The sequence below is a fragment of the Ursus maritimus genome, unplaced genomic scaffold, assembly GCF_017311325.1.
Source record: "Ursus maritimus isolate PB19 unplaced genomic scaffold, ASM1731132v1 scaffold_7, whole genome shotgun sequence".
NCBI lineage: Eukaryota > Metazoa > Chordata > Mammalia > Carnivora > Ursidae > Ursus > Ursus maritimus.
In genome coordinates this window covers 23,787,211-23,801,127 of record NW_024426885.1, presented here as the reverse complement: position 1 = coordinate 23,801,127, position 13,917 = coordinate 23,787,211, and the positions used below count along the sequence as shown (strand labels likewise).

Sequence of the window (13,917 nt, the reverse complement as noted above, 5' to 3'; positions counted from 1 at the left end):
TCTCCTTCCTCCCAACACTGTCCCCAATATAAATATACATACAGATAAATATAGGATCAGCCACAAGTAGTTGGATGTATAGAAAATGAGACAGACAGGAAAATGGACAGACAGCCTCCACCTCCTTTTAGCCAGTGACAGTCATCACATCTCTCCTTCCTCTTAAAAGCTTCCCCCATTAGCCAAGTTCAAGACTTCAACCATATTGACACCTTTGTTCTTATTGTTTTCTTCACCCTATAAAATCTCTATGCACCTTCTCTCCTGTCCATACTACCTATCCCCAGAGGCCTAGCTCCAGCTATGTTGTTCTAGGAAGGTTCATTGTTCCATTTACATTCCTGTTAATCTTGCCTGTTTCTCAACTTCTAGAGCTCTAGTCTTTGGCCTGTTTTCCACTTTGGTGTGGTGTATGTATATTTGAGAGTCATCTGTGTACAAATTGAGAGATGGGAAATATTAACAGGGGTGAAAATGGAACAATGAGGCTTCCTGGAACAATATATCTAGACCTTTAGAGATAGCTGGTGTGGACAGGGCAGAAGGCAGGTAGAGATTTTGTATGTATAGTTGAGGTTCAGGAAGGGTTGTCATTTTTGCTTTCTGAAGAATTGGATGTCGTTCTGTGTGTTCTATAATTTTAATGGCATAGAGCTAGTTGTTTTCTTCACTACATTGGTGAATAAAGAAAGGGACAAAGGGTGATGGGGGATAGTTTTGCCTATTTTTCTCATATGCAGAGTTGAATACACATAGTAGTTAGTGCTTACTGATGGCATGGGAACCCAGTTTGGGTAAATACTGGGAGAGTTGGTAGAGCTGGTGAAGTATAGTATAAACTGTGATCAGCTAAATCAGGATTGACATCTTGGTTTTCATACAGTTGTTACAGTCACTTTGTAGAACCAAGAACCAGTATTTTCATTCATAAAATGGGAATGCTAATATATCTCCTTAACTACCTTGTAGGACATTTTGAGTTTCAAAAATATATAAACACACACATGCACATATTTCCTTGCTATTTACTGAACAAAAAGAGATGTTTTTATGTAGTTCATGGAATCAATGTCCAATGAATATTTGAATTAAATTGAAATGGGCTAAAACTTCAAGTCCCCTAAGGCTTATTTGAGATTACCAGAAGCTCATTAAAAAATTATTTCTGTATGAGTTGCAAGATTATGGACTCAACATTACAGATGGCAGCATTACCTGGGTGTGGTATGCCAGATAGCACATCCTTATAGGGGAACAGTATTTGGGGATGTAATAATGGGAAGATACTTCATCCGACCTCATTTCTATAAACTTGAGGCCCATCTATTTCTGCCTTTCCCAATTTCCCCAACTGTGAAAGTGTGGAGAACAAAAACATAATAGAATTCTCATTATAAACTAGGCACCATGATTCCATAGAAGAAGACAGGAGCCAGGCATCAGCAAACTTAAATCCTGGTTCTTTTGACCAAAACTTCCCCAAGACGGAGTTTCATTAACTGTGAAATAGGAGGTTTGTGTGCTCACCTGTATATGTATTCTATAACCACTGATACACAAAGGTGATTTGGGCATGATTCCTGCCCCTCTTATGACTCATAGCCTAACGGCAGGAGGGGCATGCCAACCAGTATTGCCTTGATGTGAACAGCTTCTTAGAGGCAGACAGTGAAAATAACGATGGTACCTGGAGGGAGTGGTTGACTCTACATGGTAGATTAGAAAATGCTTGAGAGGAAGGATTCAAGTTAGTCATAATTGCCTTGCCTTCCTTTCAGTGTCATATGTGAAAGAGCAATGTGGTCCATCTATTATTATTATTAATAATTATTAATTATTATTATTATTATTATTATTATTATTATTATTGTCAGAGCTATTATACTTCCAGGCATACAATTAAAAATAAACTCCATACTCTTGGCTAGTTTGTTATAGGAATGTTGGCCTTTCTCTTATGTGTTAAAAAGTGGTCAGACTCTACATCCATAAAGTAAGTTAATGTGGAATCTGACTTTATTAGCCATGCCAGGGGTTCTTCTTTATTTTTCTAAAGTTATGAAGCTCTTCTAGAATTTTTTCTCATTGCATGAGTTATCCATTTTTATGTGCCTATTTTAATTATTGATTTATTCAACAGAATTTAGTGAACACTTTATATGTGTTGAAGGAGTCTAATCACAACTAAATAATGAGACAGATCTGAAAGACATAACCACATATTACCTCATGATAAGTGCTCAGTGGAAACCAAAGATGAGTGCAGTGAATTGAGAAGGGAGAAAGATGAGTGGCTTGAAGTGGTTGGAAAAGGGTGCATGGAGGGAGCCACCCACACTTGTGTAATGTTTACTTAGGCGTAAGCATGGCCTTATCTCTGTGAAGACATGGGAGTATAAAGAAGCGTGGTATCCTTATTGGCAGTGGAGAGTCCATTTCATTTAGATTCTGTGTCGGAGCAGTGAGAGATAAAACTTGAACAGCACAGTATTTTGTACAGATACCAGCTGATGAATATTTTTACATGTGGTTTATTTCCCTGAGAACACAGAGTCTACCTCTTCTTTACCTTCATATACACCAGAGTGCCTTACACGTAGGAGCTAGTCAATAAATAAATTTTAAATAAATTTTGCTGAGTTGTTTTGGGTGGAGCTAAAGATACCATGGAATTTGAAGAAAAATAAGAATTTTATGAAAGGCTTTACCCCTGAAGGAGAGAATGATGGATGGCATCAGAAAGGATTTACTGCACTCAGCTCAAAAAACATGAGTCTTTTGGATGTATGTTGAGCACCTACTTGGTGCTAGAAGTCACCGTGATAAGCACAGCATGGTCGTGTTCATAGGTTTTATCTAGATAAAATGGATGCCGACTTGGGTGCATTAGGCACTCTCGTGTGCTGGAATGTCCTTATCGAGGGGGATGCCATGTGTATTTATGTTGACCCGTGCCCTTGATGCTTATGCTTTCCTCACTTCATTGTTTTGCAGCTCTACAGCTCCATGGACTTTGGAAGACGGTGGCAACTCATGCATGAACGCATCACACCCAACAGGTTTTACTGGTAAGCCCCATCCACAGACCCGTTACCCTCTTGGATAAAGAATTATCAGAGCATAGCACTCAGAATAATACTGGACACCTTCAGCACTTGAAGACAACATGTGTTCTAGCCCTTTGCTACTTGGTGTGGTTCACGGACCAGCGGCATCAGCATCACCTGGGAACTTGTTAGAAATGCAGAGTCTCAGGCGAGACTTCCTGAGTAGGAGTCAGTGTGTACCATGGTCCCTAGTGACTCAGTGTGTACATTAAAGTTTGAGAAGCACTGGGCTAAGGTGCTCCATGAGAAGGTCATGACCAGGGGCTGTTGGCTGGCTGCTAATCTCCCTTTGTTTGGGAAAATTATATATTTTGTGTACTCATTCTAAAAGCAGTATTTCCTAAAATGTACTCTGAAGAACACTAGTTCCACAAAATACTTCTCCTTTCTTAAGCATTTCTATGGTCAAGCAATCTTAAGTAATGATTATTTAAGTCTGCCTCACTGAAGATGCCGGGTTCATGTTAGGGTAATTAAGACCCTGGAGAAACCCAGAGACCGAAGCAGCCTTCCAAACTTATTTCACTAAAGAATCCTTTTCCCATGTCACACATGATAAATCCTTCAGAACAGCTTCTGTGAAGCACATTCTGAAAAGACTTTTTTAAGAGTGAGTGTATGTTCCAAATGGAAAATTAGCGCTCCCCCTATCAGAAAGTGTTTTTATTAATTGGTGTTCCTTTATATGTGAGTGCTATTTTTACCTTGGTGGTAACAAAGCTAAACGTGGTTTGGTATAAGTTTATATTTTGTTCTTCCCTGCTGCAATGTGAAAAAACACTTCTTGTATCTTGCTTTCATTTCAGCAGAGGTATGGCCAAAGGAATAGAGATTAGGAAACATGCACCCAGGTGTTTAATATGCTTAATTATATACTCAATTAAAACAAAACCAAAATTAATCTTTGAAAGTAGTCCCTATTTCCTATCTCTTTTTAAGCACCTTAGTTCAATGCCCTTAAAAAGTCATGAGATGGCCTTTTTTTGTCTTATATAAGGTGCGGGTGTGTGTAGTGGGGGATGGTGGTGAGTACTTTGTATAGATAGATAGATAGATGATAGATAGATAATTAGATAGAAAGATAGGTAGGTAGACTTAAGACAGATAGATAGATAGGTAGATAATCATACCAACATCTTTGAAAGCAATGGCCCCACCCAGGCCCCTCTGTACGCACAAAACTATGAGCAGAATTCAGAAAGATAACTGCAGAAGCATCCCATGAGTACGCAGTGTGTACCAACCTACTGATTTCACACAGTGAGTGGGGGGTAGTGCTCTTGGCTCAACACCTGGATTATCCCCACTAATTTTGCCCTTTTCAGACCAAATATTATTTGGTCTGTACTGTTATTACACTTATTATTGTGTCTGAACTATTAGGAACTATTAGGTTTAGAATTATTAGGATTTTTTAATAGACTAAGGCAGAAAAGCACGTATTTATTCTCTGATATTCCAGCTATCTCACTACAGCCCTTTGCTCAGCCAAGAGAGACCAGTTTCTCGGTGTGCCATCACTCACAGGTCCCTCAAAGAGAGAGAGAGAGAAGAAAAAAAACCCTCTGCTATTTCTGGAACAAACTCTTGAGATGGCAAGGCTGTTGGCTGACTAGGAAGTCAAGTTGATGGAAAAGGAAAGTACAATAGACTGGATAAGCCTTGTCATCGTTTCTGAGGGAAATTAAATTAAGTGGACGATGGGCAGCATTTTCCTATGTTTTGCAAAGAGCAAGAAGAGAAGGTTCCAGCTGCGGTCTGCCCTCCCCCTTCCTTTGTGTAGCAGAAAGAATAAATCCCCAGGTCCTGATAATTGTGTTTCATCTGTCCTGCACTCTGTGATTCTTTCATATATGCCCCCATGGGGAAATATAAAAGTTAGTGCCCGTGCTGGCTAGCCAAGTGGTAGCTGGCAATTCCATCTTCGTAATTATCACTTCTTCGTTTCTGATGTATAATTGCCATGATTATTCTTCTAGGTGTCATAGGAGTTGCAGTGAAAGAGCTCACTTTACATAGACATTTTTTTCCCCAATGACAAAATCCGTGTCTGTCTAAAGCTCTTAACCATTTGTGTTGAACAGACGTGGCCTGTGTGGGTTAGGACTAGAAACATTCACTCGGAACCTCCTTGAGGAAAAACAAAGTGTGCATCTGTCTGATGTAGAGCCCTGCTCTGGCTGATACAAGGACTCTTCAAGCCATGGTTCCCTCATCTGTATAATGGGAACAAGATTCTTCTTGTCAATTTCGTAAGGTTCTGTAAAGGACCAGATATGATCAATTGGACATTTGGCAATTTCATCTCTTCAATTGCATATCAGATTTATCATTTCTACATTATAAGTCATTAAGAATTATGCTTATTAGCATTTCCAAAGACCATGACACCTAAGTGAGTCGTCATTTTTCTGGGACACAAATTTGTATCCCATGCCTGATGATGAGATTTGTATACCTGTGGACATCTGATAACAATTGAGTAGATCTGATTTATTATGAAAGATCCACTTCTCAGCCTAACCCCTACTGCCCTCTACTCTTTATTGAGACATAATTCTTGTGCAGTGGTACAGCCAAAACAAAACAACAGCAAAAAGCCCTAAAACTACTTCTCTGGGAGAGATGGTGCAGTTAAGTGTTGGGGAGGGTGGGGACACACAGGAGGGAGTGTAGTCGTGCTAAAAGCAAGACATTGAGATGAAGGATGACGTTAATACTTTTATCTTGTATGTAGACAAAGAGTGAATGTGCAATTCACAAGTAATATCGCCCAGATATTGCTATCTATAATTTGGAGATTTGCAGTTGTCTAGGGATAGATCCTTCGTGAATATAAAGTTTCTTCTCCATGCTACCTTCAGTTGATGGAAAATAGCACCTGGGGGGGGGATTTGTAGGAAAAACACGGTGATCCAGAAGGAATTCTTGCCAAGGGTGCTGGAGGGAGAACTGACCACACGTGCCTCATCTTTGCTGTAATGGCTATGAACGTGTATTGGGAAGAGTAAGGGGCTGTCATTGTTATCCATTTCCTCCTAGTGCCCCACAGTGCCTTTGAGTTAGGCAGGGCATGGGCATAATGTTCATTAGCAATAACAAAAGCTTCCTCTGGAGGTAAAATTTTCTTTGTGAATTCCAGATGCTCTAACCCCATCAGGAGAGGTCACCTAGGAATCTTACATTATGGAGTGATTCAGCTGTCCAATGCATGCCCAGAGAATAGTATTGACTGACATGAAAACTCCTTCTTTATATGTGACCCTTTCACTCATTTGATACCTGGTTAACAGGCAGATCACCAGGCCTGTCTTATGTTCCCATTTATCACCCCAGCTGCTTTAGCAATTATAATTTGTATGCAGAACACAAAAACGGAATGTGTGTCTTAACATAATGCCTTTCTTGTCTGCTTGGGCAAAGCTATCATGGGGGAAAAAGTATGTGTTTTCTTTTGTTTTGTTTTGTTTTGTTTTTTAATATCCTACTGAGCTGCAAATGAATAGTATTTCCACTCTTCCATTGGGAGATATTTAACAGGCAGGCGCATTCTGCGGTGGGAAGATTGTTTTCTTTGCACATCTAATGTGGATACTTGTGGTTCACAGCTTTGCCTTTATGGTCCCTCACCCTCCCTAGGTGTTCAACTTCTTCTGGTGTGACTTGGCTGGCCGCTACATGCCTCTGGTCTGAAGGCATTTGCTTGTATAGAATCTTGAAAGAGAGAAAGCATGTCTCCAATATCTCTTCCTTATTAACTTCCCCTTCATTATTCTGTCTCCTGAAAGATTGGGGTCTTTTTTGTTCCCATTTCTTGCTGTCACTGCAGGAGAATGTTCTGATAAAGTAATACACCCTAGGGTATAGGGGACTGTAAACTCTTAATCCTTTTCTGGGATGTTTGGGTTGCAACAATGACTGATCTTGAGTATAGGAAACCCTATAAGAGGTCGATAGATGTAGTGTTGGGTTTATTTATTTATTTATTTTATTGTTTTTTAATTTAAATTCAGTTAGCCAACGTATAGTACAACATTAGTTTTTGATGTAGTGTTCATTGATTCATTAGTTGCATGTAACATCCAGTGCTCATCACATCACACGCCCTCCTTAATGCCCATCACCCAGTTACCCCATCCCCCCCACCTCCCCTTCTGCAACCCTCAGTTTGTTTCCCAGAGTCAAGAGTCTCTCATGGTTTGTCTCCCTCTATGATTTCTTCCCATTCAGTTTTCCCTCCCTTCCCCTATGATCCTCTGCGCTATTTCTTACATTCCACATGTGAGTGAAACCATATGATAATTGTCTTTCTCTGCTTGACTTATTTCAGTTAGCAAACTGAACCTTGAGTTCCACCCATGTCATTGTAAATGGTGGGTATTCATCCTTTCTGTTGGCTGAATAATATTCCATTATGAACCACATCTTCTTTATCCATTCATCTGTCGAAAGGCATCTTGGCTCCTTCCACAGTTTGGCTATTGTGGACATTGATGCTATGAACATTGGGGTACAGGTACCCCTTCTTTTCAATACATCTGTATCTTTGGGGACAATACCCAGTAGTGTAATTACTGAGTCATAGGGTAACTCTATTTTTAACTTCATGAGGAACCTCCATACTGCTTTCCAGAGTGGCTGTACCAGCTTGCATTCACACCAACACTGTAAGAGGGTTCCCCTTTCTCCACATGTAATACTGGTTTTAGATCAGCCCACTTTAGAGGGGCAGGAAGACGGTCTCTTGAGGACTGCTCTTTTGAGCTGTTATGATGCCTGGTTGCAGGCTGAATTAGTGGCTGGTGTATAGGACAGTCAGGGTGGGCTCCACGTCTCTGTTGTGCTTTGATTAAGGTCAGTGTACTCAATGTAGATTTCTGGTGATGGTTTGTACCAGCACCTTCTCTCTCCTGGTTTTCAGAAAGGCCATAAGAGAGGGTAGGAAAAAAGGAAAAGTAGATAGGAGGTCCTAGGATAATGTCTTTTAAAGGAGAAAGGCATGGAAAAAGACAGCAGACTAAAAGTCTTCTCATTACAATCTTGCATTTTCAAGCTCTATTCTTCTTGTTTTCCCCAGTTTCTTTTTGTCTGCATATGCTCATTTATTCATAGCGTACACACATTACATGTGAATTTCTACAATCTACTTTTCCTCCTCTTAATGTTCTATTATACCAATTTTTATGTTATAAAATCTTTATAACCATCGTTTTTAATTGTCTATGCAATACTTCATTATATAAAGATATATATTTTATTACTGTGTTTTCTTTTTATTGGACATTGGAAATTTTCACATTTTTTATTACCATAAATAATAGTTTCATTAATATTTTGTGCATATATCTTTAATATCTAGGATTGTTTTCTTGCACCAGTGTTTAGGTAGCCCAAGTAAGAACTTTGATTGTGTTTTTTCCCGGTCTCAGCAGAGTGTTACATTTAAGTGATTATGACCCAAATTCAATACAGAAACATTTCAGAACAATACTGCTTTTTACTGAACATTTTCTTAAATGGGTTGCAAAGAAGCATTATATCACACAGCACACAGTGAGTCTTTCTAAAACTCCTTTGCCTGTATTTGTCTCCAGAAGTCCTGATCATCCGGGTTACCTTCTCATCTTTCCTTCTCTTTCTATGGGCTCTCAGTCACAGAGGCTTACTGTAAAAGCAGTGCCCTTCCAGAGCTCTCCTTCCCCTCTTCACCTACACATTCCTCCCCAAGTATCACAGGCTTTTCTTATGTATGGTGACCTACCCTCTGTCCTTTACTTCTCCACCCATCACCCTCACCCCACCCGTCCAGCAAATGAATGTAATATTTGTTAGGCACACATCCCTCAGAACATGGAGCAGGGGGAACTGGTAATTGTTTGGGTTTAATATTTTTGGTTTGATTACCACCAGAAGGGAAATAATTATATCAAAATACATATATTTTGAATATCTTTAAAACCTGTCATTAAAAATATTATCAAAGTTGGGGCACCTGGGTGACTCAGTCAGTTCAGCACCTGACTCTTGATTTTGTCTCAGGTCATGATCTCAGGGTCGTGAGATCAAACCCTGCATTGGGCTCCGCCCTGGTTGTGGAACCCACCTAAGAGTCTTTCTCAACCTCCCCCTCTGCCCCACCTCCTGTTCGTGCTTGCTCTCTCCCCCTCTCTCAAAAAAAAAAAATCAAAGTTGTGTGGTAACATACATTCCCACCCATAACATATGCAAAAAATAAGTCTATTTATAGTTAATATTTCCTCCTTGTGGCAAGCAGCTTCCAAAATGGCCCCCAGTGGTCTTTGTCATCTGGGATCATGCCATTATGTAGTCTCCTGCCTTTGAGTTTGGGCTGAATTTAGTGACTTGGTTCTAGTGAATAGAATGTGGCAGAGGTGATGAGGTGTCACTTCAGAGATTTGGATTCAGAAAGACAGTGGTTTTCATCTTAGGTGTGCTCTCTTACTCGCTTAGCCAAAGCAAGCTGCCATGCTGTGAACTGCACTGTGGAGAGGCCCATGTGGCAAGTATCTGGGGGAGGTCTCCAGCCAGTAGTCAGTGAGGAACAGAGAGTCTCAGTCCAACCACCCAGTTCCAACAAGGAACAACTGAACCCTGCCAACAACTGCATGAGCGTGCTTGGAAGCAGTTCCTTCTCCACTTCTCCTTCAGCTGAGACTTCCAACACATTGATTGAAGCCTTGTGAGGGGCCTTGAGGCACAGGCAGCCACTTGAGTCTCGTCCTGATTCCTGACCCATAGATACAGGAAGATAATAAATATTTGCTGCTTGTAGCTGCTGTGTTTTATGGTGATCTGTCACACAGCAAGTGTGCACAGGCCCTTTTGGAGAAGTGTTAATTTCAGTTACAGCAAAAACTCCCCCGTGTCTGAGTCCTAGACCTACCCATCTCAGTGCAGGAGCAGCTGTGGGTGTAGAAGACAACGGGCAGACACGCAGGAGGTAACAATGGGGAGTGATTACCTTGAGATAACACGGTTGGTGTGAACCCTCTCGTACCTTTACCTCAATTTTGAACTCTGTAGATATCACCTATTCTGGAACTGTATCCTATGTTTTGCTTCAGAAATGGGCTCCTTTCATCCAGGAACTCATTTACATCGAAACTATGATTCCTGAAGTACTACATGGCAGGTCATCTTTAGGCTATTAATACATTATCCATGACAGAGACAGAGTTAAGGAACAGGCAGAATGGCTTGAGATTGCTTCCTGGAAAATCAAGGTCTTTTCAAACAAAGTTAACATTATGGGCTGAATCTTTGAAGCCGCCTCTAAATGTGCATCTACAATTTTGCAAACACAGTCATTTGCAATCTCAAGTAATGGGATTTAGGCATCGACCTGATATAAGAGATCAGATTTAGAGGCCCTTTGCAAACCAGGGTATGCCACAAATAATATTTAATTCAGCTCTCCCTTACATTTTTAAATGGTGCAGCAATTTAAAAATGCATTACATTCAAAATAATACATGCAAGGTCAGGAGGGGAGATGTGAAAACTCAGCTTGCAAGCAGAAATCAGTTTCTACTTTGCTGCTGGGGGCTGCCCATGCTGTATGTCTGGTTGCATCTTGGCCTTGGAAGAGCTATGTTAATGCTAAGAGCAAATGCAATGCTCAAAAGCTATCCATGGTAGTCAGCCAGGGCACTGAGGAAGACCAAATGCTCACCACTTTGAATGAAATCAAGATGTGTTGGACTCATGTGATAATTACGCTTAGCACATACGTGTTCTATGAGCAACAGAAGTTAAGGGCACATATGGAGCTATATACTTAATGACTTCTCTATTATGAGGAGAAGACATCATTATTTGACCAGCCCTTGGGATATCTGAAAATACTTGCATGTGTTAAACAGAATTCAAAAATAGCCACATTACTCACCTAATCCAGTGTAAGAAAAATTACTTGAAGTGGGGGAGACTGTACATATGAATAGCCATGAATCGTTCTGCAGCCTCATGAATAGGGAATATGAGAACTGGTGGGTCAAGAAGAGGCCTAGGGAGAAAAGGAAGAGAAGAATGGTGAGCTGAGCAGCCCAAGGAGAAAACACCAAATTGAAGGCTTGGAGGCTATTTAAAATGCAGGTTGGATGCAGGGTTGCGGACTGGAGGAGTCACCCTTTTCTCACTGAGGAAATGGAAGAATGTTCTGTTCCAGCTTGGGCTAGGGGTGTGTATTAGTCTGCTGGGGCTGTCATAATGAAATACTATAGGCCGGGCAGTATATACAACAGAAATTTATTTTCTCACATTCCTGGAGGCCGGAAGTCTGAGATCAGGATGTAGATACTCAGTTTCTGAAGAGAGCTCTCTCCTCGCATGTGGATGGTCACCTTCCTGCTGTGCCCTCACATGGTAGAGAGGGAGAGCAAACTCTGGTGGCGCTTCTTGTAAGGACACTAATCCTTAGGAGTTAGAGCTTCAATGTCTGAATTTGGGTGGGGGGGTGGCACTATACAGATCAGCCCATAGCAGGGTGTCAAGCCGGGAAGAGCTTGGAAAGGAATGCAGACTTTCTAGAGAACCTCTTACCAACAAGTGTTCCAGAGCAGAAAGGGCTGGACATGTGGGGAAAGATGGAAAGGCAATGCCAGAACTACACAAATAATTTTAAAAAGAAACAAACATATTTTACTTTTTTTTCTGATTATAGATACAAAAGAAGCTCATTGTAGATATTTAAGGAAAGGCAGGAAAATAAAACGAAAATAATTACCTATAATTTCATTGCCCAGAGAACACCACTTAAAAAAATCAAGTACTTCTTCATAGACTTTTTTACCTATTATAATTTTGAACATAAATATTTAAGTTTTCATCATAAGTGAGATCATGCTGTTTATAAGATTTTGTAACTTTTAAAAATGTACTTCAGGGGCGCCTGGGTGGCACAGCGGTTAAGCATCTGTCTTCGGCTCAGGGCATTATCCCAGCGTTATGGGATCGAGCCCCACATCAGGCTCCTCCGCTATGAGCCTGCTTCTTCCTCTCCCACTCCCCCTGCTTGTGTTCCCTCTCTCGCTGGCTGTCTCTATCTCTGTCGAATAAATAAATAAAATCTTTAAAAATAAAAAAAATAAAAAAAATGTACCTCAACATTTTCCTGTACCATCCTCTACACTTTCCAAACATAACTTAAAACTTGTATTACTTGCATTGTATTCTAATTGGTGGGTATATAATTTAATCATTCATTCATCGTTTAACATTTTTAATAATAATTTTTTATTATGTTATGTTAGTCACCATACAGTATATCCTTACTTTTTGATGTAGTGTTCCATGATTCATTATTTGCGTATAACACCCAGTGCACCATGCAATACATGCCCTCCTTAACACCCATCACCGGCCTATCCCAATCCCCCATCCTCTTCCCCTCTGAAGCCCTCAGTTTGTTTCCCAGAGTCCATAGTCTCTCGTGGTTCATTCCCCCTTCTGTTTACCCCCCCTTTACTCTTCCCTTCCTTCTTCTACCGATCTTCCTGCTATTTCTTATGTTCTATAAATGAGTGAAACCATATGATAATTGTCTTTCTCTGCTTGACTTATTTCACTTAGCATAATCTCCTCCAGTCCCGTCCATGTTGCTGCAAATGTTGGGTAATCATTCTTTCTGATGGCTGAGTAATATTGCATTGTATATACGGACCACATCTTCTTCATCCATTTGTCTGTTGAAGGGCATCTCGGCTCCTTCCACAGTTTGGCTATTGTGAACAATGCTACTATGAACATTGGGGTGCATATGGCCCTTCTTTTCACTACATCTGTATCTTTGGGGTAAATACAGTAGTGTGATTGCTGGGTCATAGGGTAGCTCTATTTTTAACTTTTTAAGGGACCTCCACACTGTTTTTCAAAGTGGCTGTACCAACTTGCATTCCCACCAACAGTGTAAGAGAGATCCCCTTTCTCCACATCCTCTCCAACATTTGTTGTTTCTTGTCTTGTCAATTTTTGCCAACTGGCATAAGGTGGTATCTCAATGTGGTTTTTTTAAGTAATATTTTTTATTCTATTATGTCACCATACAATACATCCCTAGTTTTTGATGTCAAGTTCCATGATTCATTACTTGCGTATAACACCCAGTGCACCATGCAATACATGCCCTCCTTAATACCCATGACCAGCCTATCCCATTCTCCCACCCCTCTCCCCTCTGAAGCCCTCAGTTTGTTTCCCAGAGTCCATAGTTTCTCATGGTTCAATCCCCCTTCTGTTTACCCCCCCTTTTCTTTTCTTTTCTTTTTTTTTTGAAAAAAAAATTTTTTTTTAAGATTTTATTTATTTATTTGACAGAGAGAGACAGCCAGCGAGAGAGGGAACACAAGCAGGGGGAGTGGGAGAGGAAGAAGCAGGCTCCTAGCGGAGAAGCCTGATGTGGGGCTCAATCCCAGAACACCAGGATCACACCCTGAGCTGAAGACAGACCCTTAATGACTGCGCCACCCAGGAGCCCCCCCTTTCTTCTTCCCTTTCTTCTCCTACCGATTTTCCTACTTCTTATGTTCCATAAATGAGTGAAACCATATGATAATTGTCTTTCTCTGCTTGACTTATTTCGCTTAGCATTATCTCCTCCAGTCCTGTCCATGTTGCAGCAAATGTTGAGAAATTGTTCTTTTTGATGGCTGAGTAATATTCCATTGTATATATGGACCACATCTTCTTAATCCAGTCATCAATGTGGTTTTGATTTGAATTTCCCTGATGGCTAATGATTTTGAACATTTTTCATGTGTCCGTTAGCCATTTGTATGTCTTCATTGGAAAA

The 13,917-nt window shown here is 40.5% G+C and overlaps 1 protein-coding gene across 1 annotated transcript in view; it reads left to right on the top strand.

The window, feature by feature from the left end:
* SORCS3 (sortilin related VPS10 domain containing receptor 3) overlaps nucleotides 1-13,917 on the top strand; it is a 567,608-nt gene that overhangs the window by 359,949 nt on the left and 193,742 nt on the right. Inside the window, exon 5 of the mRNA XM_008686652.2 lies at nucleotides 2,995-3,068. Within this exon, the coding sequence (XP_008684874.2) occupies nucleotides 2,995-3,068 (74 nt within the window). The remainder of the gene's footprint in view (nucleotides 1-2,994; nucleotides 3,069-13,917) is intronic.